This window comes from Oncorhynchus nerka, linkage group LG7 (assembly GCF_034236695.1).
Source record: "Oncorhynchus nerka isolate Pitt River linkage group LG7, Oner_Uvic_2.0, whole genome shotgun sequence".
Taxonomy (NCBI): domain Eukaryota; kingdom Metazoa; phylum Chordata; class Actinopteri; order Salmoniformes; family Salmonidae; genus Oncorhynchus; species Oncorhynchus nerka.
Window position 1 is genome coordinate 47,246,961 of NC_088402.1, and position 25,071 is coordinate 47,272,031.

General features: G+C 43.6%; 1 protein-coding gene across 1 annotated transcript in view; it reads right to left on the reverse strand.

Moving 5' to 3' along the window:
- The window catches only part of LOC115137205 (plectin-like), a 106,002-nt gene that overhangs the window by 64,673 nt on the left and 16,258 nt on the right, over positions 1-25,071 (reverse strand). Inside the window, exons 3-4 of the mRNA XM_029673366.2 lie at positions 17,650-17,711; positions 1,311-1,400 (exon numbers count right to left, since the gene is read on the reverse strand). Of these exons, the coding sequence (XP_029529226.2) occupies positions 1,311-1,400; positions 17,650-17,711 (152 nt within the window). The remainder of the gene's footprint in view (positions 1-1,310; positions 1,401-17,649; positions 17,712-25,071) is intronic.

Below are 25,071 nucleotides of genomic sequence, written 5' to 3' on the forward strand. Positions count from 1 at the left end.
ACAGAAAACGACACGCAAATTATGAAATAAGTGTTAAATTAATGCTATGAGATATTATTTCCAAAAACACCTTCAAATCAGTACTATGTATAGGCTAAATCAAATTGTGAGGAATTCTTAAACATGTAGTGTATTGTTCGTGGACCACATACTGTATCTCTGCAGGTTTTAACACGAGCTGGTAAAGGTAAGGTGGTAAAACCAAAACCTACCAGCCTAGGTTGTGTAAAATATATAATGCATAATCATGATTCTTTATAAACTCAGCAAAAAAAGAACTAAGGCAGGTCCTAACCAGACATCACGGTCAACAACGTCGCCTATGGGCACAAACCCACCGTCGCTGGACCAGACAGGACTGGCAAAAAGTGCTCTTCACTGACGAATCGCGGTTTTGTCTCACCAGGGTTGATGGGGGAATTCACGTTTATCGGCGAAGGAATGAGTGTTACACCGAGGCCTGTACTCTGGAGCGGGTTCGATTTGGAGGTGGAGGGTCCGTCATGGCCTGGGGCGGTGTGTCACAGCATCATCGGACTGAGCTTGTTGTCATTTTGCAGGCAATCTCAACGCTGTGCGTTACAGGGAAGACATCCTCCTCCCTCATTCCCCCTTCCTGCAGGCTCATCCTGACATGACCCTCCAAGCATGACAATGCCACCAGCCATACTGCTCGTTCTATGTGTGATTTCCTGCAAGACAGGAATGTCAGTGTTCTGCCATGGTCAGCGAAGAGCATGGATCTCAATCCCATTGAGCATGTCTGGGACCTGTTGGATCGGAGGGTGAGGGCTAGGGCCATTCCCTCAGAAATGTCCGGGAACTTGCAGGTGCCTTGGTGGAAGAGTGGGGTAAATCTCACAGCAAGAATTGGCAAATCTGGTACAGTCCATGAGGAGGAGATGCACTGCAGCACTTAATGCAACTGGTGGCCACACCAGATACTGACTGTTACTTTTTTGACCTCTCCTTTGTTCAGGGACACATTATTCCATTTCTGTTAGTCACATGTCTGTGGAACTTGTTCAGTTTGTCTCAGTTGTTGAATCTTGTTATGTTCATACAAATATTTACACATGTTAAATTTGCTGAAAATAAAACGCAGTTGACAGTGAGAGGAGGTTTCTTTTTTTGCTGAGTATACAGCATCATGACAGATATTTAAAAAAAGATAGTATAATGGACTGAAAAGTAGGATGGGGAAAAGGGACAGAAGGAAAAGAGAGTTTGGGAATGAAGGTTGGATAGGTTGTAGAAGAAGCAGAGGTCCTTCTCCTTCCAGTCAGAGGTCAAAGGTCATAGGGACTCACCAGTGTCTCTCCAGAGAGCACCTCCAGCAGGGAGATGAGGTTGTGTCCATCTCTGAGGTCCTCGTACAGATCAGTGATATGCCGCTGGGCCTGGGGAGGGGAGAGGTCAAGAGAGACAGTTTGAGACTATTCACAGAGATGCAAAATGGGTTCATTATGACTCAATGCACTTGAAGTTAAGGTATTGTCTCTGTATTCAATACACTGATCAGCTATGAGGAATGAATCATGTACTGTAAATACTCATGATCCAACAAGACCAGTGCTCAGAAAAGCTCTGTTTGTGAAGGAACAACATAGTTCCTGAGAATTGAATCTGGGATTTATGGGCCAATTTTCAGTAAACCAAATTCGCAATCACCACTTTGACAGACTGGAGTGGCCTTAGTATTTATAACTAAAGAAACCTCTAGTAATGCTATAGTATCTCTGTCAGTATATCTTGATTGTAATCATACTCCACTACTCACACACGGCAAAATGATCACACAATTGTTTTATTTTTTTAAATTAAAAATGGTATTTGTCACATGCGCCAAATACATCAGCTTTACAGTGAAATGCTTACTTTACAAGCCCTTAATCAACATTGCTTTAAGAAGTTAAGAAAAATAAATGTTAAGTAAAAAAATCGATTTTTTTTTTTACAAATAATTAAACAGCAGCAGTAAAATAACAATAGCGAGGCTATATACAGGCAAGGGGTACCGGTACAGAGTCAATGTGCTGAGGCAACGGTTAGTCAAGGTAATTGAGGTAATATGTACATGTAGGTAGAGTAAAAGTGACTATGTATAGATAATAAACAGAGAGTAGCAGCAGTGTAAAAGAAAAGTCTAGGTAGTCCTTGGATTAGCTGTTCAGGAGTCTTATGGCCTGGGGGTAGAAGCTGTTAAGAAGCCTTTTGGACCTAGACTTGGCATTCCGGTACCGCTTGCCGTGTGGTAGTAGAGAGAACGGTGGCAGCAGCGTAGCCTAGTGGTTAGAGCGTTGGACTAGTAACCGAAAGGTTGCAAGATTGAATCCCGAGCTGACACATGTACAAATCTGTCGTTCTGCCCCTGAACAAGGCAGTTAACCCACTGTTCCTAGGCCATCATTGAAAATAAGAATTTGTTCTTAACTGACTTGCCTAGTAAAATAAAAGAGAGAACAGTCTATAACTAGGGTGGCTGAAGTCTTGGACAATTTTTAGGGCATTCCTTTGACACCACCTGGTATCAAGGTACTGGGTGGCAGGAAGCTTGGCCCCAGTGATGTACTGGGCCGTACGCACTACTCTCTGCAGTGCCTTGCGGTCGGAGGCAGAGCAGTTGCCATACCAGGCAGTGATGCAACCAGTCAGGATGCCCTCGAAAGTGAAGCTGTAGAACCGTTTGAGGATCTGAGGACCCATGCCGAATATTTTCAGTTTTCTGAGGGGGTATAGGTTTTGTCGTGCCCTCTTCAGGACTGTCTTAGTGTGTTTGGACCATGATAGTTTGTTGGTGATGTGGAAACCAAGGAACTTGAAGCTCTCAACCTGCTCAGTCCTCCTTTTCCTGTAGTCCACAATCATCTCCTTTGTCTTAACTACGTTGAGGTGGTTGTTGTCCTGGCACCACACGGCCAGGTCTCTGACCTCCTCCCTATAGGCTGTCTCATCGTTGACGGTGATCATCATTGTGTCATCGGCAAACTTGATGATGGTGTTGGAGTCGTGCCTGGCCATGCAGTCATGAGTGAATGGGGAGTACAGGAGGGGACTGAGCACGCACCCCTGAGGGGCCCCCGTGTTGAGGATCAGTGTGGCGGATGTGTTGCTACCAACCCTTACCACCTGGGGGCGGCCCGTCAGGAAGTCCAGGATCCAGTTGCAGAGGGAGGTGTTTAGTCCCAGGGTCCTTAGCTTAGTGATGAGCTTTGAGGGCACTATGGTGTTGAACACTGAGCTGTATTCAATGAATAGCGTTCTCACATAGGTGTTCCTTTTGTTCAGGTGGGGAAAAGGGCAGTGTTGAATGCAATAGAGATTGCATCATCTGTGGATCTGTTGGTGCGGTATGCGAATTGGAGTGGGTCTAGGGTTTCTGGGATAATGGTGTTGATGTGAGCCATGACCAGCTTTTCAAAGGACTTCATGGCTACAGACGTGAGTGCTACAGGTCAGTAATGATTTAGGCAGGTTACCTTAATGTTCTTGGGCACAGGGACTATGGTGGTCTGCTTGAAACATGTTGGTAATACAGACACCGTCAGGGACAGGTTGAAAATATCAGTGAAGATGCACGTCCTGGTAATCCGTCTGGCCCTGCGGACTTGAGAATGTTGACCTGTTTAAAGGTCTTACTCACATTGGCTACGGCGAGTGTGATCACCCAGTTGTCCGAAACAGCTGATGCGCTCATGCATGTTTCAGTGTTACTTGCCTTGAAGCAAGCATAGAAGTAATTTAGCTCGTCTGGTAGGCTCTTGTCACTGGGCAGCCAGTGGTTGTGCTTTGCTTTGTAGTCTGTAATAGTTTGCAAGCCCTGCCACATCCGACGCGCATCGGAGCTGATGTAGTACGATTCAATCTTAACCCTGTGTTAACACTTTGCCTGTTTGATGGTTCATCGGAGGGGATAGTGGGATTTCTTATAAGCTTCCTGGTTAGAGTCCTGCTCCTTGAAAGCGGCAGCTCTGCCCTTTAGCTCAGTGCGGATGCTGCTTGTAATCCATGGTTTCTGGTTGGAGTATGTACATACAGTCACTATGGGGATGACGTCATCGATGCACTTATTGATGAAGCCAGTGACTGATGTGGTGTACTCCTCAATGCCATTGGAAGAATCCCGGAACATATTCCGGTCTGTGCTAGCAGAACATTCCTGTAGCTCAGCATCTGCTTCATCTGCCCACTTTCTTATTGACCGAGTTACTGGTGCTTCCTGCTTTAGTTTTTGCTTGTAAGCAGGAATCGGGAGGATAGAATTACGGTCAGATTTGCCAAATGGAGGCCGAATGAGAGCATTGTACACTTCTCAGTGTGTGGAGTAAATGTGGTCTTGAGTTTTTTTTTTTTACCTCTGGTTGCACTTTTAACATACTGGTAGAAATGAGGTAAAACGGATTTATGTTTCCCTGCATTAAAGTTCCCGGCCACTTGGAGCGCCGCCTCTGGATGAGCGTTTTCCTGTTTGCTTATGGCCGTATACAGCTCATTGAGTGCGGTCTTAGTGCCAGCATTGGTTTGTGGTTGTAAATAGACAGCTACGAAGAATATAGATACACTCTCTTGGTAAATAGTGTGGTCTACAGCTTATCATGAGATACTCTACCTTAGGCGAGCAAGACCTCGAGACTTCCTTAGATTTCGTGTACCAGCTGTTTTTTGTTTGGTGCAAATATAGATCGTGTGTGCTAAGCTGGCATCAAGGCAAAGGTTGGCTATTTGAAGAATCTCAAATATAAAATATATTTTGATTTGCTTAACAATTGTTTGGCTACTACATGATTCCATATGTGTTATTTTATAGTTTTGATGTCTTCACTATTATTCTACAATGTAGAAAACAGTAAAATGAAGAAAAACCCTTGAATAAGTAGGAGTTCCAAAACATTTGACCGGGAGTGTATAGCTCAAACTCTTTTGGGGAGGGTGGGGATAGCAGGCGTAATTGTTCATCCATACTGTAAGAGGCCCTAGAGGCCCTTTGCTAGGGGCCTCAGCATTTACTGAGAGTGACAGAAACATCTCTCTGCAAGCAGTGATTACTTATCAATGACACAAGTCATGTGAATGTGCATAGAGGCACTGCAGATAGTCCAGATGACTGGGAACTCGCCCCCAGTGATGAACTGGTCTGTCCACCCAAGCCCAGCTCAGTTAATGCCTACCATTGTGTCATTGAGTCGTCATAATACTTTAGCAAATGTATGTTATACCAGGGGCATTGGTAGACACAATGTAAGTAACCTAATGTATGTCCCTCTAACGTCCCTCTCTGCCTCTGCTGATCTTACAGTTATTGTATGCAGCAATCATGTGTCTATGAATCCAGATGTATGCTGTTAGCACTGAGGCGGTGTGCCCTAGTAGGAAGTCCACTGTGTGCAGCTCACCCTGCACTAACATGAGAATCCAGGAAAAGTCCTCAAAATAGCCCACGTTAACATATGTCGCTTAAGAAACAAGGTTCATGAAATGTATAACTTGCTAATAACAGATGACATTCATATTCTGACTATCTCTGAAACTCACTTAGACAATACATTTGATGGTACAGTGGTAGCAATACAGGGTTATGTCATTTATACAGAAAATACAGAAATGCCAGTGGTGGAGGTGTTGCTGCTAATATTCAGAACACTTGTGTTCTGCTTGATAATGTATGTGATATCAACAGAGAGGTATATTTTCTGGGTGATTTAAATATTAACTGGCTTTCATCAAGCTGCCCACTCAAGAAAAAGCTTCAAACTGTAACCAGTGACTGCAACCTGGTTCAGGTTATCAGTCAACCTACCAGGGTAGTTGCAAAACAGTACAGGAATTAAATCATCAACATGTATTGATCAGATCTTTACAATTGACGCAGAAATGTGCTTGAAAGCATATATCCAGATCCATTGGATATAGTGATCACAATAAAGTAGCCATATCTAGGAAAACCAAAGTTCCAAAGGCTGGGCCTAATAGAGTGTATAAGAGGTCATACAATACGTTTTGTATCTATTCCTATGTTGTTGATATAAATAATTTTTGTTGGTCGGTGGTGTGTAATGAGGAGCAAACAGATGTTGTACTTGAAACATTCATGAAATTAATTATCACAGTTACAAATAAGCATGCACCCATTAAGAAAAGGATTGTAAAAACGTACATCTCTGTGGCTTGATGAGGAATTGAAAAATGGTATGGTTGAGAGGGATGAGGCAAAAGGAATGTCAATGGTGAAGGCTTGGTGAATGGCGCTGAAGGAGATGGCTGCTGTTTTACGATCCCGTAAACAATTGTGCTAAACCCTAGACCCACTCCAATTTGTATATTGCTCCAACAGTTCCACAGATGATGCCATCTCTATTGCACTCCACACTGCCCTTTCACACCTGGACAAAAGGAACACCTATGTGAGAATGCTATTCCTTGACTACACTTCAGAGTTTAACAACATAGTGCCCTCAAAGCTCATCACTAAGCTAAGGACCCTGGGACTACACACCTCCCTCTTCAACTGGATCCTGGACTTCCTGACGGACCGCCCCCAGGTGGTATAAGGGTAGGTAACGACACATCTGCCACGCTGATCCTCAACACGGGGGTCCCTCAGGGTGCGTACTCAGTCCCCTCCTGTACTCCCTGTTCACTAATGACTGCATGGCCAGGCACGACACCATCATCAAGTTTGCAGATGACACAACAGTGGTAGGCCTGATCACCAACAACGATAAGACAGCCTATAGGGAGGAGGTCAGAGGGCCTCCTCTGTGGGGGCACAGGACAACAACCTTTCCCTCAACATTATCAAGACAAACGAGATGATAGTGGACTACAGGAAAGGAGGGCTGAGCACGCCCCCATTCTCATCGATGGGGCTGTAGTGGAGCTTCAAGTTTCTCCGTGTCCACATCACCAACAAACTATCATGGGCCAAAGACAGTCGTGAATAGGGTACAACAAAGCCTATTCCCGCTCAGGAGACTGAAAAGATTTGGCATGGGTCCTCAGATTCTCAAAAGGTTCTACAGCTGCACCATCAAGAGCATATTGACTGGTTGCATCACTGCCTGGTATGGCAACGGCCTAGTAGTGCGTACGGCCCAGTACATTACTGGGGCCAAGGTTCCCGTCATCCAGGACCTCTATACCAGGCTGTGTCAGAGTAAGAACCTAAAAATTGTTGAAGACTCCAGCCACGCTAGTCATGGACTGTCCACTCTACAACCGCACGACAAGTGGTATCGGAGCACCAAGTCTCGGTCCAAAAGGCTTCTTAACAGCTTCTACCCCCAAGCCATAAGACTTCTGAACAGCTAATTAAATGGCTACCCAGACCCCTCTTTTACTCTGCTGCTACTCTCTGTTTATTGTCTATGCATAGTCCCTCCCTACCATGTACATGATACCTCAATTACCTTAACGGTACACCTTGACTCTGTACTGGTACCCCTCGCCATTGTTATTTTACTGCTGTTGTGAATCATTTGTTACTTTCTACTTTTTACAAAAAACATATGTATTTTTTTACTTCTTAAAGTATTGTTGGTTAAATGCTTGTAAGTAAGCATTTCATTGTAAGGTCTACACCTGTTGTATTCGGCGCATGTACAAATAACATTAGATTTGAAGTCTGGCTGTACAACCGATTGGCAAACATACTGCAAATTGAGAAATCAAATGACTGAACGGAATAAAAAGAAACTACACAATGAAACTAAGTTAAATGGCATATCGAATGATAGTAAAAATGTCACGATCGTCATAATGATTGGACCAAGATGCAGTTCCATCCCTTTAATTAGGAATAGAAAACTCAAAGAACAAAAACAACAACGCGAACAAAACGAAACGTGAAGCTCAAAATAGTGCTAACAGGCAACTATACATAGTCAAGATCCCACAAAGCACAATGGGGAAATGGCTACCTAAATATGATCCCCAATCAGAGACAACGATAAACAGACATTTAATTGCCCTAGATAACCCACCCTTAATCGCGTGACAAAAAAGCTTTGGAACATCTTGAATGACATTTTGGGAAAAAAGGCAAATTCAGCTCCATGATTCATTGACCAAACAGACTGATATTGCCAACTACTTTAATGATTTTTTCATTGGCAAGATTATCAAACTTAGGCATGACATGCCAGCAACAAATGCTGACATAACACATCCAAGTATATCTGACCAAATTAAGACCAAGACATGAATTGTCATTTTGAATTCCGTAAAGTGAGTGTGGAAGAGGTGAAAAAATGATTGTTGTCTACTAATAATGACAAGCCACCTGGGTCTGACAAATTGGATGGAAAATTAATGGATGATATTTCCACTCCTATTTGCCATATCTTAAATTTAAGCCTACTAGAAAGTGTGTCCTCAGGCATGGAGGGAAGAAAAATTCATGTCGCACTACCACATCTGTGATGACAGGTGACAGAGCTAGAGCGGTGTTTGTCAGACCCTGAGACATCCCAAAAATCGGTCTTCTCATAACAACGTTTGTAGCGTCCAAACGGTTTGACCTACAAACTAATGTGAACCCAATGTGGAAAGAGGAGATGGAACATGATGGTGTTCTCAATTTTGCTCTACGAACCCCACAAGTGTTACGAGACTCGTCTGAAGGTAACCAGTACCGGTTTCAAAAAGTTAATGGAGGTTCATACCTTGTGCCCACACAAAAAAGGGAATAAATATGTTCAAAAATGCACTACCGTTCAAAAGTTTGGGGTCACTTAGAAACTTTTTTTTGTCCATTAAAATAACATAAAATTGATCAGAAATACAGTGTAGACATTGTTAATGTTGTAAATGACTATTGTTGCTGGAAACGGCTGTTTTTTAATAATGGAATATCTACATAGGCCCATTATCAGCAACCATCACTCCTATGTTTAAATTGCATGTTTTGTTGGCTAATCCAAGTTTATAATTTTAAAAGGCTAATTGATCATTAGAAAACCCCTTTTCAATTACGTTAGCACATAATCCCTGTTGTGCTCAGGGATAGGCGTCACGTAATATTAAATATTCATGAACATCTTTAAAAGCTTAAATTCGTGTTAATCGAACTGTGTTGTCCGATTCAGAATAGGCTTTACAGCGATGGCATACCATGCGATTGTCTGAGGACAGCGCCCCACATCAACATATTTTTCAACCAGCACAGGCTTCACAAAATCTCAAATAGCGATTAAATAAATCACTTACTTCTTCAAATCTTTCTTTGTTTGCAATCCCATGGGTCCCAGCTACAACATGAATGGTCGTTTTGTTAGATAAAATCCGTCTTTATATCCCACAAAGTCAGTTTAATTGGCACCATTGATTTCAGTAAGGAGTCCAAAAAGCTACGGCTAAACTTCGTCCAAACAAGTCAAACAACATTTCTATTTAATCCTCAGGTATCCTACAATGTAAATAATCTATAATATTTCATACGGAAAGTAGTATGTTCAATAGGAAAGTAAAATTAGTAAGTGAGCGTCCTATTCTACATGCGCCGAAAGACTGATATTGTCCTGGTGCTCTCTTCACCAGAACTCAAAATTCTTGCTTGGTTTTCAAAAAACAAGCCTGAAACCTTGAATTAAGAATCTAGTGGAAGCCATAGGAATTGCAATCTAGGAGCCGGAATTACATAGCCTGGGACCTAAAAAAAAGAAAAAATCTGGTTGGTTTTTCTTTGGATTTTCAACTGCCAAATCAATTCTGTTTTGTAGTCTTAGACATCATTTGAACAGTTTTAGAAACTTCAAAGTGTTTTCAACTATATGCATATCCTGGCTTCTGGGCCTGAGTAACAGGCAGTTTACTTTGGGCACATCAGTCAGGCGGAAATTCATAGAACACATAACACATTTTAAAGAAGCAGTAAAACTGGCCTTCTTTAGACTAGTTGAGTATCTGGCATTTGTGGGTTCGATTACAGGCTCAAAATGGCCAGAAACCAAAACTTTTTTCTGAAACTCGTCAGTCTATTCTTGTTCTGAGAAAGGAAGGCTATTCCATGCGAGAAATTGCAAAGACATTGAAGATCTCGTACAACGCTGTATACCATGGTCGCCTCTGTACGCCTACGTAGATATTCCATTAAAAATCAGTCATTTCCAGCTACAATAGTCATTTACAACATTAACAATGTCTACACTGTATTTCTGATCAAGTTAATTTTAATTGACAAAAAAAACGTGTTTTTCTTTCAAAAACAAGGACATTTCTAAGTGACCCCAAACTTTTGAACGGTAGTGTATATATATTTCCTGAGCTTTCTGATATCTCAAATAGGACAAAACACTTCAAAACCTTGTTTCTTATGATTTATTTTTTGACTGTATTTTTTTGCCATTCATGAATGTGTTAATGTTATGAATGTGTTTCTCTGGACTATAGTAGTAAATGCCAAATTCAATATTTGATCAAATATATATTAATTATTTAATTCCTAAATGGGTCCAAAAAATCAAATAGCTAAATGATCCATCGTATGACCATGTTTGTCACGCTCTGACCGTAGATTGCTTTGTATGTTTCTATTTTTTGTTTGGTCAGGGTGTGATGTGGGTGGGCATTCTATGTTTGTATGTCTATGTTTTGTATTTCTATGTTTTGGCCGTGTATGGTTCTCAATCAGGGACAGCTGTCTTTCGTTGTCTCTGATTGAGAACCAACAGTGTTTTCCCACTGTTAGTTGTGGGTGGTTATTTTCTGTTTAGTGTTGGTTGCACCTTGCAGAACTGTTTCGGCTATTCTTTTTGTATTCAGTCAGTTCATTATATTAAAGATTAACACGTACCCCACTGCATTTTGGTCCAAATGCTTTTTCTTCTTTTTGCAAAAAAGTTGTGTGTAGTTCCAGTAGTTGGCTACATATTGAGCGATTTCAGTGCCAACAGAAAATGGATTTGGGTTCTATAATTTCTTATTTCTATTAGGATATTGACTTTCAATATAATATTTGTAATGCACACATTTAATCATTGAATTCATGAATTAACTTATTTCATGATTTGAAACTGAATTGAGTGAATATTGCATTACATTTTCAAATTCAATTTAACCTTTTCACAGGTACCAACAAACGGGTGTGATCCTTCTACAGTGGTCCCTGTGATTTAGAATGCTTATTCAGAACGTGCAGTTTTGATTGACGCAACAGTCAGCATTTGAGCTAGCCAAATTGTTTTTTCACATAAACATTTTGCACAAACACAGTCCTTACAAAGTTATGTCCAGAATGTGACCAGTTTATTTTGAATGGAGACATTTACAGAAGTAGCTACAGCATAACACAATCATCCAAACTGGAAAATGTAGGCTAAATATGTCTTAGCGCTAACTGAGTAAAGTTTGATGTAATACAAGAGGTCATATTTTTATCATTCTCGGCTGACAGAAACTACAATATAAATTGGGTAATAGCAATTACTATTTATAATTAATCACATCATGGGTGAGCTTACCACTGATCGAAATTATTGAGTAAAACACTTTCTAGAAAGTAATACGACGATGGTTACTTTGTGCGCGCTGCCATGTTTTTTTCTCGCATCAGCCAAAGATAATAAGGAGTCAAGATGAGTTTGGTCTGTTCATAGTATGCATGTTGAAGGGGGTGTATGTATGGTCTACACCCCATCATTCAAGTTTGTGAGTGAACCCTCCCTCATGTCATTTTGTTATAATATCTTTGGTCTGATAGATATTTACTTGTCAACAAACATGTCTCCAAAAAATAGCTGGAATTAGCTTAGCTCATCATAATCAGTACAACCTTCAAAAAAGTAGCTGGTGGGAGACATCGTAGAGGAGACCAATTGCTATGCCTTGGAGCTACAGGAGAAGAGAGAGACAGGAGTGAGGGGGAAACTTGCTAAATGGGTGACAACCACAATTAGTGAAATGTACACCTTCCTGGTGACTGTCCTCATGGGACACATTCTTTTGGAGAGATTGGAAACCCAAATTGGTCTACACGGACAAGTTCTGGCCTGGTTTAGATCTTATCTGTCGGAAAGATATCAGTTTGTCTCTGTGAATGGTTTGTCCTCTGACAAATCAATTGTAAATTTCAGTGTTCCTCAAGGTTCCATTTTAGGACCACTATTATTTTCACTATATATTTTAAATCTTGGGGATGTCATTCGAAAACATAATGTTAACTTTCACTGCTATGCGGATGACACACAGCTGTACATTTCAATGAAACATGGTGAAGCCACAAAATTGCCCTCGCTAGAAGCATGTGTTTCAGACATAAGGAAAGTGGATGGCTGCAAACGTTCTACTTTTAAACTCGGACAAAACAGAGATGCTTGTTCTATGTCCCAAAAAACAAAGATCTTCTGTTAATTAATTAACAATTAATCTTAATGGTTGTACAGTCGTCTCAAATAAAACTGTGAAGGACCTCGGCGTTACTCTGGACCCTGATCTTTTCTTTTGAAGAACATATCAAGACTGTTTCAAGGACAGCTTTTTTCCATCTACGTAACATTGCAAAAATCTAACTTTCTGTCCAAAAATGATGCAGAAAAATTAATCCATGCTTTTGTCACTTCTAGGTTAGACTACTGCAATGCTCTACTTTCCGGCTACCCGGATAAAGCACAAAATAAACTTCAGTTAGTGCTAAATACGGCTGCTAGAATCCTGATTAGAACCAAAAAATAGGATAATATTACTCCAGTGCTAGCCTCCATACACTGGCTTCCTGTCAAGGCAAGGGCTGATTTCAAGGTTTTACTGCTAACCTACAAAGCATTACATGGGCTTGCTCCTACCTATCTCTCTGATTTGGTCCTGCCGTACATACCTACACGTACGCTTCGGTCACAAGACGCAGGCCTCCTAATTGTCCCTAGAATTTCTAAGCAAACAGCTGGAGGCAGGGCTTTCTCCAATAGAGCTCCATTTTTATGGAATGGTCTGCCTACCCATGTGAGAGACGCAAACTCGGTCTCAACCTTTAAGTCTTTACTGAAGACTCATCTCTTCAGTGGGTCATATGATTGAGTGTAGTCTGGCCCAGGAGTGTGAAGGTGAACGGAAAGGCTCTGGAGCAACGAACCGCCCTTGCTGTCTCTGCCTGGCCGGTTCCCCTCTTTCCACTGGGATTCTCTGCCTCTAACCCTATTACAGGGGCTGAGTCACTGGCTTACTAGGGCTCTTTCATACCGTCCCTAGGAGGGGTGCGTCACTTGAGTGGGTTGAGTCACTGATGTGATCTTCCTGTCTGGGTTGGCGCCCCCCCTTGGGTTGTGCCGTGGCGGAGATCTTTGTGGGCTATACTCGGCCTTGTCTCAGGATGGTAAGTTGGTGGTTGAAGATATCCCTCTAGTGGTGTGGGGGCTGTGCTTTGGCAAAGTGGGTGGGGTTATATCCTTCCTGTTTGGCCCTGTCCGGGGGTGTCCTCGGATGGGGCCACAGTGGCTCCTGACCCCTCCTGTCTCAGCCTCCAGTATTTATGCTGCAGTAGTTTGTGTCAGGGGGCTAGGGTCAGTTTGTTATATCTGGAGTACTTCTCCTGTCCTATCCTGTATCCTGTGTGAATTTAAGTACAGCAGTCTCTAATTCTCTCTTTCTCTCTTTCTCTCTCTCAGAGACCTGAGCCTTAGGACCATGCCTCAGGACTACCTGGCATGATGACTCCTTGCTGTCCCCAGTCCACCTGGCCGTGCTGCTGCTCCAGTTTCAACTGTTCTGCTTGTGATTATTATTATTTAACCATGCTGGTCATTTATGAACATTTGAACATCTTGGCCATGTTCTGTTTATAATCTCCCCCCGGCACAGCCAGAAGAGGACTGGCCACCCCACATAGTCTGGTTCCTCTCTAGGTTTCTTCCTAGGTTTTTGCCTTTCTAGGGAGGTTTTCCTAGCCACCGTGCTTCTACACCTTCATTGCTTGCTGTTTTGGGTTTTAGGCTGGGTTTCTGTACAGCACTTTGAGATATCAGCTGATGTATGAAGGGCTATATAAATTAATTTGATTTGATGGGAATAGTAAAGAAGAACTCTCTCAGAAAATACTGGAAACAGATCTTATGTTTGTAACCCACTTCTTGCCACCCTCTTTTCTCCAAGACGACTTCCTGTGATGCCTGCAATTCATCAACAATGCTACTGCCAACCACAAAATAAGAAAGGTTCTTACCAGCCTGACATCAGCATTTGGCTGGGTCTTTGTACCATACAAGGAAGGACTTATGCATTGATGAGTCCCTGATGTTATGGAAGGGTAGACTGGCGTTCCATCAATATATTCCCTCCAGAGGCACAGGTTTGGGGTCAAGTTCATTGTTATGTGCGACATGAAGCCAGGTCATTATAGCCTTCACAGGGTCCACCACTGACATCCAACATTATGAGGGGCTTGGGGTGTCCGGGTCCATATTGATGACTAGTAGTAGTAGTTTAATTAAATGATAATAAATAAATTGGGGTGCACATTGTTAACACATCGTCCTATTTATTGTTATCACATCAATTCAGGCAAGTGTTGAACCAGCGCAACTGTAGATCCGAGTCATTGTAACCATTTCTTAACTCTTTTTGAACTGCACTGTTGGTTATTGTCTTGTTAGTAAGCATTTCACGGTAAAGTCTACACCTGTTGTATTTGGAGCATGTGACAAATAAAGTTTGATTTGAGTCCAGTGGCAACACTGTAAACAATTTCACGCTTGCCTGCTTAGAGAGTACTGCTTCCCCCTGATTCTGCTGATATGGAGACTCAAACTCAGGTCTTCTGCCACGAACACACGTGTGTTAGTTTCAAGTCTCCGGCAAGGGTAGTCATTATAACGTTAACACAAAATCTGGGGAGCGGCCAGCTGAGTATAAGACTGTATCATCTGCATATAAATGGATTAGAGCTTCCTACTGCCTGAGCTATGTTGATGTAAATTCAGAAGAGCGTGGGGACTAGGATCAAGCCTTGGGGTACTCCCTTGGTGACCGGCAGTGGCTGAGACAGCGGGTGTTCTGACATTATACACTGCACTCTTTGAGAGGTAGTTAGCAAACCAGGCCAAAGACCTCTCAGAGATACCAATACTCCTTAGCCGGCCCACAAGAATGGAATGGTCTACCGCAGTGGTTCCCAAACTTTTTATAGTCCCGTACCACTTCAAACATTCAACCTCCAGCTGCGTACCCCCTCTAGCACCAGGTTCAGCGTACTCTCAAATGTTGTTTTTTGCCATAAGAATGAGTGTTTTTGTCACAACTCGGCTCATGGGAAGTGACAGAGAGCTCTTATAGGAACAGGGCACAAATAATAATATAATCATCAATAATTTTGCTCTTAGCCATCTTGCATATAAAACCTTAATTGTTCATAAAAAGGTTAATGAGAAGGGTGTGCTTGAAAGGATGCACTTAACTCTGCAATGTTGGGTTATATTGGAGAGAGTCAGTCTTAAATAATTTTCCACACACAGTCCATGCCTGTGTTCAGTTTTCATGCTAGTGAGGACCGAGAATCCACACATACAGTGGGGAGAACAAGTATTTGATACACTGCCGATTTTGCAGGTTTTCCTACTTACAAAGCATGTAGAGGTCTGTAATTTTTATCATAGGTACACTTCAACTGTGAGAGATGGAATCTAAAACAAAAATCCAGAAAATCACATTGTATGATTTTTAAGTAATTAATTTGCATTGCATGACATAAGTGTTTGATACATCAGAAAAGCAGAACTTAATATTTGGTACAGAAACTTTTTCTCCCCACTGTAGGTACCTGGTTGCAAAGGGCGTCTTAACAGTGCGATTTGACAAGGCAAGAAACTGAGCGCAGTACTATCCAGAAATCTGGCAGTGGCTTCTGATTAAATTCAATTTTCACAGAACCGATTGTTGCAATTTCGATGAGGCTCTCTTGTTCAGATATCGGTAAGTGGACTGGAGGCATGGCATGAAAGGGATATCGAATCCAGTTGTTTGTGTCGCCTGTTTTGGGAAAGTACCTGGGTAATTGCGCACCAAGCTCACTCAGGTGCTATATGACATCTTCCGTAAGCTTGAGTTCATTTGCGCACAAAAAAAAATCATACAATGATGGAAAGACCTGTGTGTTGTCCTTGTTAATGCAGACAGAAAAGAGCTCCAACTTCTTAATCATAGCCTCAATTTTGTCCCGCACGTTGAATACAGTTGCGAAGAGTCCCTGTAATCCTAGATTCAGATCATTCAAGCGAGAAAAAACACCACCCAGATAGACCAGTCGTGTGAGAAACTCGTCATCATGCAAGGGGTCAGACAAGTGAAAATTATGGACAGTAAAGAAAACTTTAAGCTCGTCTCTCAATTTAAAAAACATTCCAATACTTTGCCCTTTGATAACCAGCGCACTTCTGTATGTTGTAAAAGCGTCACATGGCCGTTGCCCATATCATTGCATAATGCAGAAAATGCATGAGAGTTCAGGGGCCTTCCTTTAACAAAGTTAACCATGGTTACATACGGACCGTTAGTGGAATTTCCGCGAGAGTAATGGTTAATGTGGTTGGATGTTAATTATTTGAGTAGGCTACCTGTATTTGACATTGTTATTTTGCTGAAACACTAGATTAAAATGTATAGCCCCGTTGGAAAATATAAATGTGAAGATTCACTTCTTTTATTTATTTATTTATTTATGTGAATCACATTTTATTTGGCATACACGTACCCCAGTTTGGGAATACCTGGTCTACTCTATCAAAAGCTTTGGGCAAGTCAATGGGTGACACCCTCCAGGTGTCACCCATCTTTCCCACTTATCCCCTGGATATTTATACCTGTGTTTTCTGTCTGTCTGTGCCAGTTCGTCTTGTTTGTCAAGTCAACCAGTGTTTTGTCTCAGCTCCTGTTTTTCTCTAGTCTCTCTTTTCCTCGCTCTCCTGGTTTTGACCATTGCCTGTCCTGACCACTCTGCCTGCCTCTGACCCTGAGCCTGCCTGCCATCCTGTGCCTTTGCCACTACTCTGGATTATCGACACCAGCCTGCCTTGACCTGTCATTTGCCTGCCCCTGTTGCTGTAATAATCAGTTTCTGCATTTGGGTCTTACCTGAAACTTGATACCTATAAGAGTTAGGATCAGCTTGATCTCCCCCTTTAAATAAATGACAAACCGTGGCTGCCTTCCAAAGAAATGGGAACATCCCCAGAGGGGAGAGACAGGTTAAAAGGATCAGAGATAGGCTTGGCGATTATATGGGTAGCAACCTTTTAAAGAAGAAAGTGTCTAAAACATCTGACCCAGATGTTTTTTTGGGGTCAAGTTTAAGGAGCTCCTTTAGTGCCTCGGACTCAGTGACTGGCTGCAGGAATAAACTTTGTAGCAGGGCAGCTTCCAAAAAGCTCCAAATCATATTTGGGAGTCACAATGGAATTATACAGTGCAAATCCATCTTTTTATGCAAACCAAGCTTCTGTTGAGTAATATCGGATGATTCATAATACTAAGGCAGCACCACAGGCCAGTGCTTTCCTTTTCTTACCATAGACACTTACACAACAGGCAGTGATAATAGTAGTACCAGTTATGTTTTATGACCCGCAGGCTGGATAGACTATAGTACCACACAGAAATTGCTGCAGCAATTAAGCTGAGGAGCTGAGGGATGTGCTCAAAAGTGAGGTGTTGTATATGTCCTCATCTCACCTTCATCAAGTGCTTGTTGACCCATTTTGTGAAGGTCTTTTTCTGTACCCGGTCCCGTTCATCTATGGTAGAGAGAGAAAGTGATGGTTAATATCAACAGCATGCAGACACTCAACTTCAACTAAGAGACCAAGAGTTATATACAGGGTAGATATAGAATTCTGGGGTGTTTGAGGTAATATCTATTGGGATCACAAACATGTGAATATTTCATACAGTCAAGTGGGGTGGTATGTTCACATCCATAAAACTGGATCAGAAAGGATAATAATGTTGAACAAAAAAGTTATTAAAAAAAAGTTCCATCTAACAGTTCTTACAGTGCCTTGGCAACACACACTTTATATATAAAAGTATGTGGAACCCCCTTCGAATTAGTGGATTTGGCTATTTCAGCAAGTCCATGTAGGAATGTTACAACATCTAGTGGAAAGCCTTCCCAGAAGAGTGAAGACTGTCCTGCTATCGCACTCAATCTACCAGCAGCAGGCGTGAGTTGTGCAATGTTTTCCACACAGTCTAACAAACCAGGAACCTGATCCAAGCCTGGCAAGACCAATACCAAGGCAACCAAATTCTCACTTCCCTATTCAGTCTCATTCTGTACAGTAGTTTAACGCAGCATTAAGATAAGCCAGCTACCGTATTATCTAAGCTTGAAATATATAAGAGAGTGAGAATTGAGTACAGTTCATCTGTATCAAAGCAAAGCCTAGCATGGGAGTTGAAGCTATAATTCATTCATAAGTCATCTGTGACTTGATAAATAGAGTTTGATTTCATCCTCAGAATAAGCTATTAGATCAAAGCAGATCTCATGTGACAATAAGAAAGAACAGAGCAATATCACGGGAGTCATGGGACAGGGCAAAAGAGAAGAAGATGTGCCCCACCAGTGCCAAATCCCTTTACTGGTACTGCCTGTGTAACAACACAGAAGTGGCAACGTGAGGTGCCTTTCAGGTTGTGCCAATGCAGCAACCTCGTGGTAGGCAGCTAAGTCAAATCCCACTCAGATATGTCTTCACCAGTAAAACTGTGTACGTAATGGAATTCTATTCCCTATAGTGCACTACATTTGACCAGCACCCCATATGACTGTACAGTGCACTATACAGGGAATAGGGTGCAATATGCGACAGAGCTTAAGAGTCCCCCTGCTGTGACACTGACTATGATCTACAGAAGCAAAAGTCAAGGGGTACCTGAAACAAACACTTATCATTCAAACCCCAAAGACGTTCCATTTCAAAACATCATAATAGGAACTTAAATCCATTTATCATGAATGTGTGTTTTTGGTTGTAAAGCTATACAGTCTGGAACAATTTACTCCAAGCCATGGCTATAGCCGTTCATAGGTTGGGATACTGAGACAAGGATTGGAGTTAATTAAGGGGTAGCCTTTCATAGTCTGAAAACGTGAGACAAGGGTTAGAATTAAGGGTTAGCCTTTCATAGTGTGAGATACTGAGACAGAGGTTGATGTGAATTTGAAAGTTTATCTTTATTTTATATTTTTATTTAACCATTTTTTTTAGAGGGAAGTCATACTGAGACTAGGGTCTCTTTTACTGATGAACCCCGCATAAATACATCAAACACATACAATATAAAATAGACAAAACATGTTAAACAGTCATTTCAAATCAAATCTAATGTTATTGGTCCAAAAGACATATTTAGCAGATGTTATTGAGGGTGTAGCGAAGTACTTGTGTTCCTACTGTAGCTCCAACCATGCAGTAGTATCTAACAATTCACAACAACACACATCTAAAGGTTTAATGGATTAAAGAAATATACACTGCTCAAAAAAATAAAGGGAACACTTAAACAACACAATGTAACTCCATGTCAATCACACTTCTGTGAAATCAAACTGTCCACTTAGGAAGCAACACTGATTGACAATAAATTTCACATGGTGTTGCAGAACACCAAGATTGGCAAATTCCCCACTGGCGCCCTGTGCTCTTCACAGATGAAAGCAGGTTCACACTGAGCAAATGTGACAGACATGACAGTCTGGAGACGCCGTGGAGAACGTTCTGTTGCCTGCAACATCCTCCAGCATGACCGTTTTGGTGGTGGGTCAGTCATGGTGTGGGGTGGCATTTCTTTGGGGGGCTGCACAGCCCTCCATGTGCTCGCCAGAGGTGGCCTGACTGTCGTTAGGTACCGAGATGAGATCCGCAGACCCCTTGTGAGACCATATGCTGGTGCGGTTGGCCCTGGGTTCCTCCTAATTACAAAACAATGCTAGACCTCATGTGGCTGGAGTGTGTCAGCAGTTGCTGCAAGAGGAAGGCATTGATACTATGGACTGGCCCGCCCGTTCCCCAGAGCTGAATCCAATTGAGCACATCTGGATCATCATGTCTCGCTCCATCCACCAACGCCACGTTGCACCACAGACTGTCCAGGAGTTGGCGGATGCTTTAGTCCAGGTCTGGGAGGAGATCCCTCAGCAGACCATCCGCCACCTCATCAGGAGCATGCCCAGGCGTTGTAGGGAGGTCATTCAGGCACGTGGAGGCCACACACACTACTGAGCCTCATTTTGACTTGTTTTAAGGACATTACATCAAAGTTGGATCAGCCTGTAGTGTGGTTTTCCACTTTAATTTTGAGTCAATCCAGACCTCCATGGGTTGATAAATTTGATTTCCATTGATCATTTTTGTGTGATTTTGTTGTCAGCACATTCAACTATGTAAAGAAAAAAGTATTTAATAAGAATATTTCATTCATTCAGATCTAGGATGTGTTATTTTAGTGTTCCCTTTATTTTTTTGAGCAGTGTATAAATATTAGATTGAGGCAATGTCGTAGTGGCATTGACTAAAATACAGTAGAATATATTTGTTTATTTAACCTTTATTTAACTCGGCAAATCAGGTAAGAACAAACTCATTTACAATGGCGGCCTACTGGGGAAACAGTGGGTTAACTGCCTTGTTCAGGGACAGAACGATAGATTTCTACCTTGTCAGCTAGGGGATTCAACCTTTCGGTAACTGGACCAACGCTCTAACCACTAGGCTATATGAGATGAGTGAAGTAGTATGTAATCATTCAGTGACTAGTATTCCATTATTATCATGATTATTAATTCCATTATTCCAAGGCAGCAGGCACCAAAGTGCAAGGTTGCGTAACAGGGTGGAAGGTGGCTAGTGATAGCTATTTAATTTAACAACATTAACCCTAACAGCAAACTAACTATGGAGTACAGCAAGGATAACATTCATTTTTTGGACCTCGACATTAGTCAAAATGACAAAAGTTTTTTTGCACACATCAATCTTTAGGAAACATACAGATGGGAATACCATTCTGATGACAGACAGCTTTCACCCCAAAAGGCTAAAAGAGATTATCCCATATGGCCAATTCCAAAGAGTCAGCAGAATTTGCGATCAGGAAACAGACTACAGTGTCAAATCTGCTGAATTAGAGAATCGCTTCTTGAATCGAGGCTACAGCGTTCAGTCGCGAGCAGTCGCATCCGCACTTCGGTCTGCACTTCGGTCTGCACTTCGGTCTGCACTTCGGTCTGCAGGTAGTATAACTTTTCATTACATTTCATTACATTTCATTATAGTACAACGGTTTGATTTGTCTAATCTTAGCAATTTCTTCTTAGCTAGCTAGCAATTTCTTCTTAGCTAGCTACATAGCCGTCTTTGTATCAAAGATAATTGCGTAATTATCGTATTTCGTCGTCCTAACGTATCTGCCCAGCAGCTCTGCCCAGCAGCTAGCCAGCTAGCTAACGCCCACCGTCTACATAGCTAGCTACATAGCCGTCTCTGTATCAAAGATAATTGTGTAGATAATTGTGTAGTCTAGAGCGATTTTCTAGGTTACCTAGCCAGCTATTGTCATTCTTTTAACGCAACGTAACGTAATCAACACTGCTAGCTAGCTAGCCAGCTAGCCCCTGAATCAACAACGCAGCCAGCTATTTGTCGTCCTTAACGTAGGAGACACTGCTAGCTAGCCAACAGCTAGCCAACGTCTACCGATTAGAACTCAACAACCCGGTCGCATTCCGCCTCGCTCCACAGGTAGTATCACATTTTCATTTCATTTCATTACAGTACAACGGTTTGATTTGTTTGATCGTAGCTAGCTACATAGCTAGCTACATAGCCGTCTCTGTATCAAAGATAATTGTGTAGTCTAGAGCGATTTTCTAGGTTACCTAGCCAGCTATTGTCGTTCTTTTAACGCAACGTAACGTAATCAACACTGCTAGCTAGCCAGCTAGCCCCGAATCAACAACGCAGCCACTGCCAGCTAGCCTACAAAGTCAACAACGCAGCCACTGCCAGCTAACCTACTTCAGCAGTACTGTATCATTTTTAATCATTTTAGTCAATAAGATTCTTGCTACGTAAGCTCAACTTTCTGAACATTCGAGACGTGTAGTCCACTTGTCATTCCAATCTCCTTTGCATTAGCGTAGCCTCTTCTGTAGCCTGTCAACTATGTGTCTGTCTATCCCTGTTCTCTCCTCTCTGCACAGACCATACAAACGCTCCACACCGCGTGGCCGCGGCCACCTAATCTGGTGGTCCCAGCGCGCACGACCCACGTGGAGTTCCAGGTCTCCGGTAGCCTCTGGAACTGCCGATCTGCAGCCAACAAGGCAGAGTTCATCTCAGCCTATGCCTCCCTCCAGTCCCTCGACTTCTTGGCACTGACGGAAACATGGATCACCACAGATAACACTGCTACTCCTACTGCTCTCTCTTCGTCCGCCCACGTGTTCTCGCACACCCCGAGAGCTTCTGGTCAGCGGGGTGGTGGCACCGGGATCCTCATCTCTCCCAAGTGGTCATTCTCTCTTTCTCCCTTACCCATCTGTCTATCGCCTCCTTTGAATTCCATGCTGTCACAGTTACCAGCCCTTTCAAGCTTAACATCCTTATCATTTATCGCCCTCCAGGTTCCCTCGGAGAGTTCATCAATGAGCTTGATGCCTTGATAAGCTCCTTTCCTGAGGACGGCTCACCTCTCACAGTTCTGGGCGACTTTAACCTCCCCCACGTCTACCTTTGACTCATTCCTCTCTGCCTCCTTCTTTCCACTCCTCTCCTATTTTGACCTCTCCCTCTCACCTTCCCCCTACTCACAAGGCAGGCAATACGCTCGACCTCATCTTTACTAGATGCTGTTCTTCCACTAACCTCATTGCAACTCCCCTCCAAGTCTCCGACCACTACCTTGTATCCTTTTCCCTCTCGCTCTCATCCAACACTTCCCACACTGCCCCTACTCGGATGGTATCGCGCCGTCCCAACCTTCGCTCTCTCTCCCCCCCGCTACTCTCTCCTCTTCCATCCTATCATCTCTTCCCTCTGCTCAAACCTTCTCCAACCTATCTCCTGATTCTGCCTCCTCAACCCTCCTCTCCTCCCTTTCTGCATCCTTTGACTCTCTATGTCCCCTATCCTCCAGGCCGGCTCGGTCCTCCCCTCCCGCTCCGTGGCTCGACGACTCATTGCGAGCTCACAGAACAGGGCTCCGGGCAGCCGAGCGGAAATGGAGGAAAACTCGCCTCCCTGCGGACCTGGCATCCTTTCACTCCCTCCTCTCTACATTTTCCTCTTCTGTCGCTGCTGCTAAAGCCACTTTCTACCACTCTAAATTCCAAGCATCTGCCTCTAACCCTAGGAAGCTCTTTGCCACCTTCTCCTCCCTCCTGAATCCCCCTCCCCCTCCTCCCTCTCTGCAGATGACTTCGTCAACCATTTTGAAAAGAAGGTCGACGACATCCGATCCTCGTTTGCTAAGTCAAACGACACCGCTGGTTCTGCTCACACTGCCCTACCCTGTGCTCTGACCTCTTTCTCCCCTCTCTCCAGATGAAATCTCGCGTCTTGTGACGGCCGGCCGCCCAACAACCTGCCCGCTTGACCCTATCCCTCCTCTCTTCTCCAGACCATTTCCGGAGACCTTCTCCCTTACCTCACCTCGCTCATCAACTCATCCCTGACCGCTGGCTACGTCCCTTCCGTCTTCAAGAGAGCGAGAGTTGCACCCCTTCTGAAAAAACCTACACTCGATCCCTCCAATGTCAACAACTACAGACCAGTATCCCTTCTTTCTTTTCTCTCCAAAACCCTTGAACGTGCCGTCCTTGGCCAGCTCTCCCGCTATCTCTCTCAGAATGACCTTCTTGATCCAAATCAGTCAGGCTTCAAGACTAGTCATTCAACTGAGACTGCTCTTCTCTGTATCACGGAGGCGCTCCGCACTGCTAAAGCTAACTCTCTCTCCTCTGCTCTCATCCTTCTAGACCTATCGGCTGCCTTCGATACTGTGAACCATCAGATCCTCCTCTCCACCCTCTCCGAGTTGGGCATCTCCGGCGCGCCCACGCTTGGATTGCGTCCTACCTGACAGGTCGCTCCTACCAGGTGGCGTGGCGAGAATCCATCTCCTCACCACGTGCTCTCACCACTGGTGTCCCCCAGGGCTCTGTTCTAGGCCCTCTCCTATTCTCGCTATACACCAAGTCACTTGGCTCTGTCATAACCTCACATGGTCTCTCCTATCATTGCTATGCAGACGACACACAATTAATCTTCTCCTTTCCCCTTCTGATGACCAGGTGGCGAATCGCATCTCTGCATGTCTGGCAGACATATCAGTGTGGATGACGGATCACCACCTCAAGCTGAACCTCAGCAAGACGGAGCTGCTCTTCCTCCCGGGAAGGACTGCCCGTTCCATGATCTCGCCATCACGGTTGACAACTCCACTGTGTCCTCCTCCCAGAGCGCTAAGAACCTTGGCGTGATCCTGGACAACACCCTGTCGTTCTCAACTAACATCAAGGCGGTGGCCCGTTCCTGTAGGTTCATGCTCTACAACATCCGCAGAGTACGACCCTGCCTCACACCGGAAGCGGCGCAGGTCCTAATCCAGGCACTTGTCATCTCCCGTCTGGATTACTGCAACTCGCTGTTGGCTGGGCTCCCTGCCTGTGCCATTAAACCCCTACAACTCATCCAGAACGCCGCAGCCCGTCTGGTGTTCAACCTTCCCAAGTTCTCTCCACGTCACCCCGCTCCTCCGCTCCCTCCACTGGCTTCCAGTTGAAGCTCGCATCCGCTACAAGACCATGGTGCTTGCCTACGGAGCTGTGAGGGGAACGGCACCTCAGTACCTCCAGGCTCTGATCAGGCCCTACACCCAAACAAGGGCACTGCGTTCATCCACCTCTGGCCTGCTCGCCTCCCTACCACTGAGGAAGTACAGTTCCCGCTCAGCCCAATCAAAACTGTTCGCTGCTCTGGCCCCCCAATGGTGGAACAAACTCCCTCACGACGCCAGGACAGCGGAGTCAATCACCACCTTCCGGAGACACCTGAAACCCCACCTCTTTAAGGAATACCTAGGATAGGA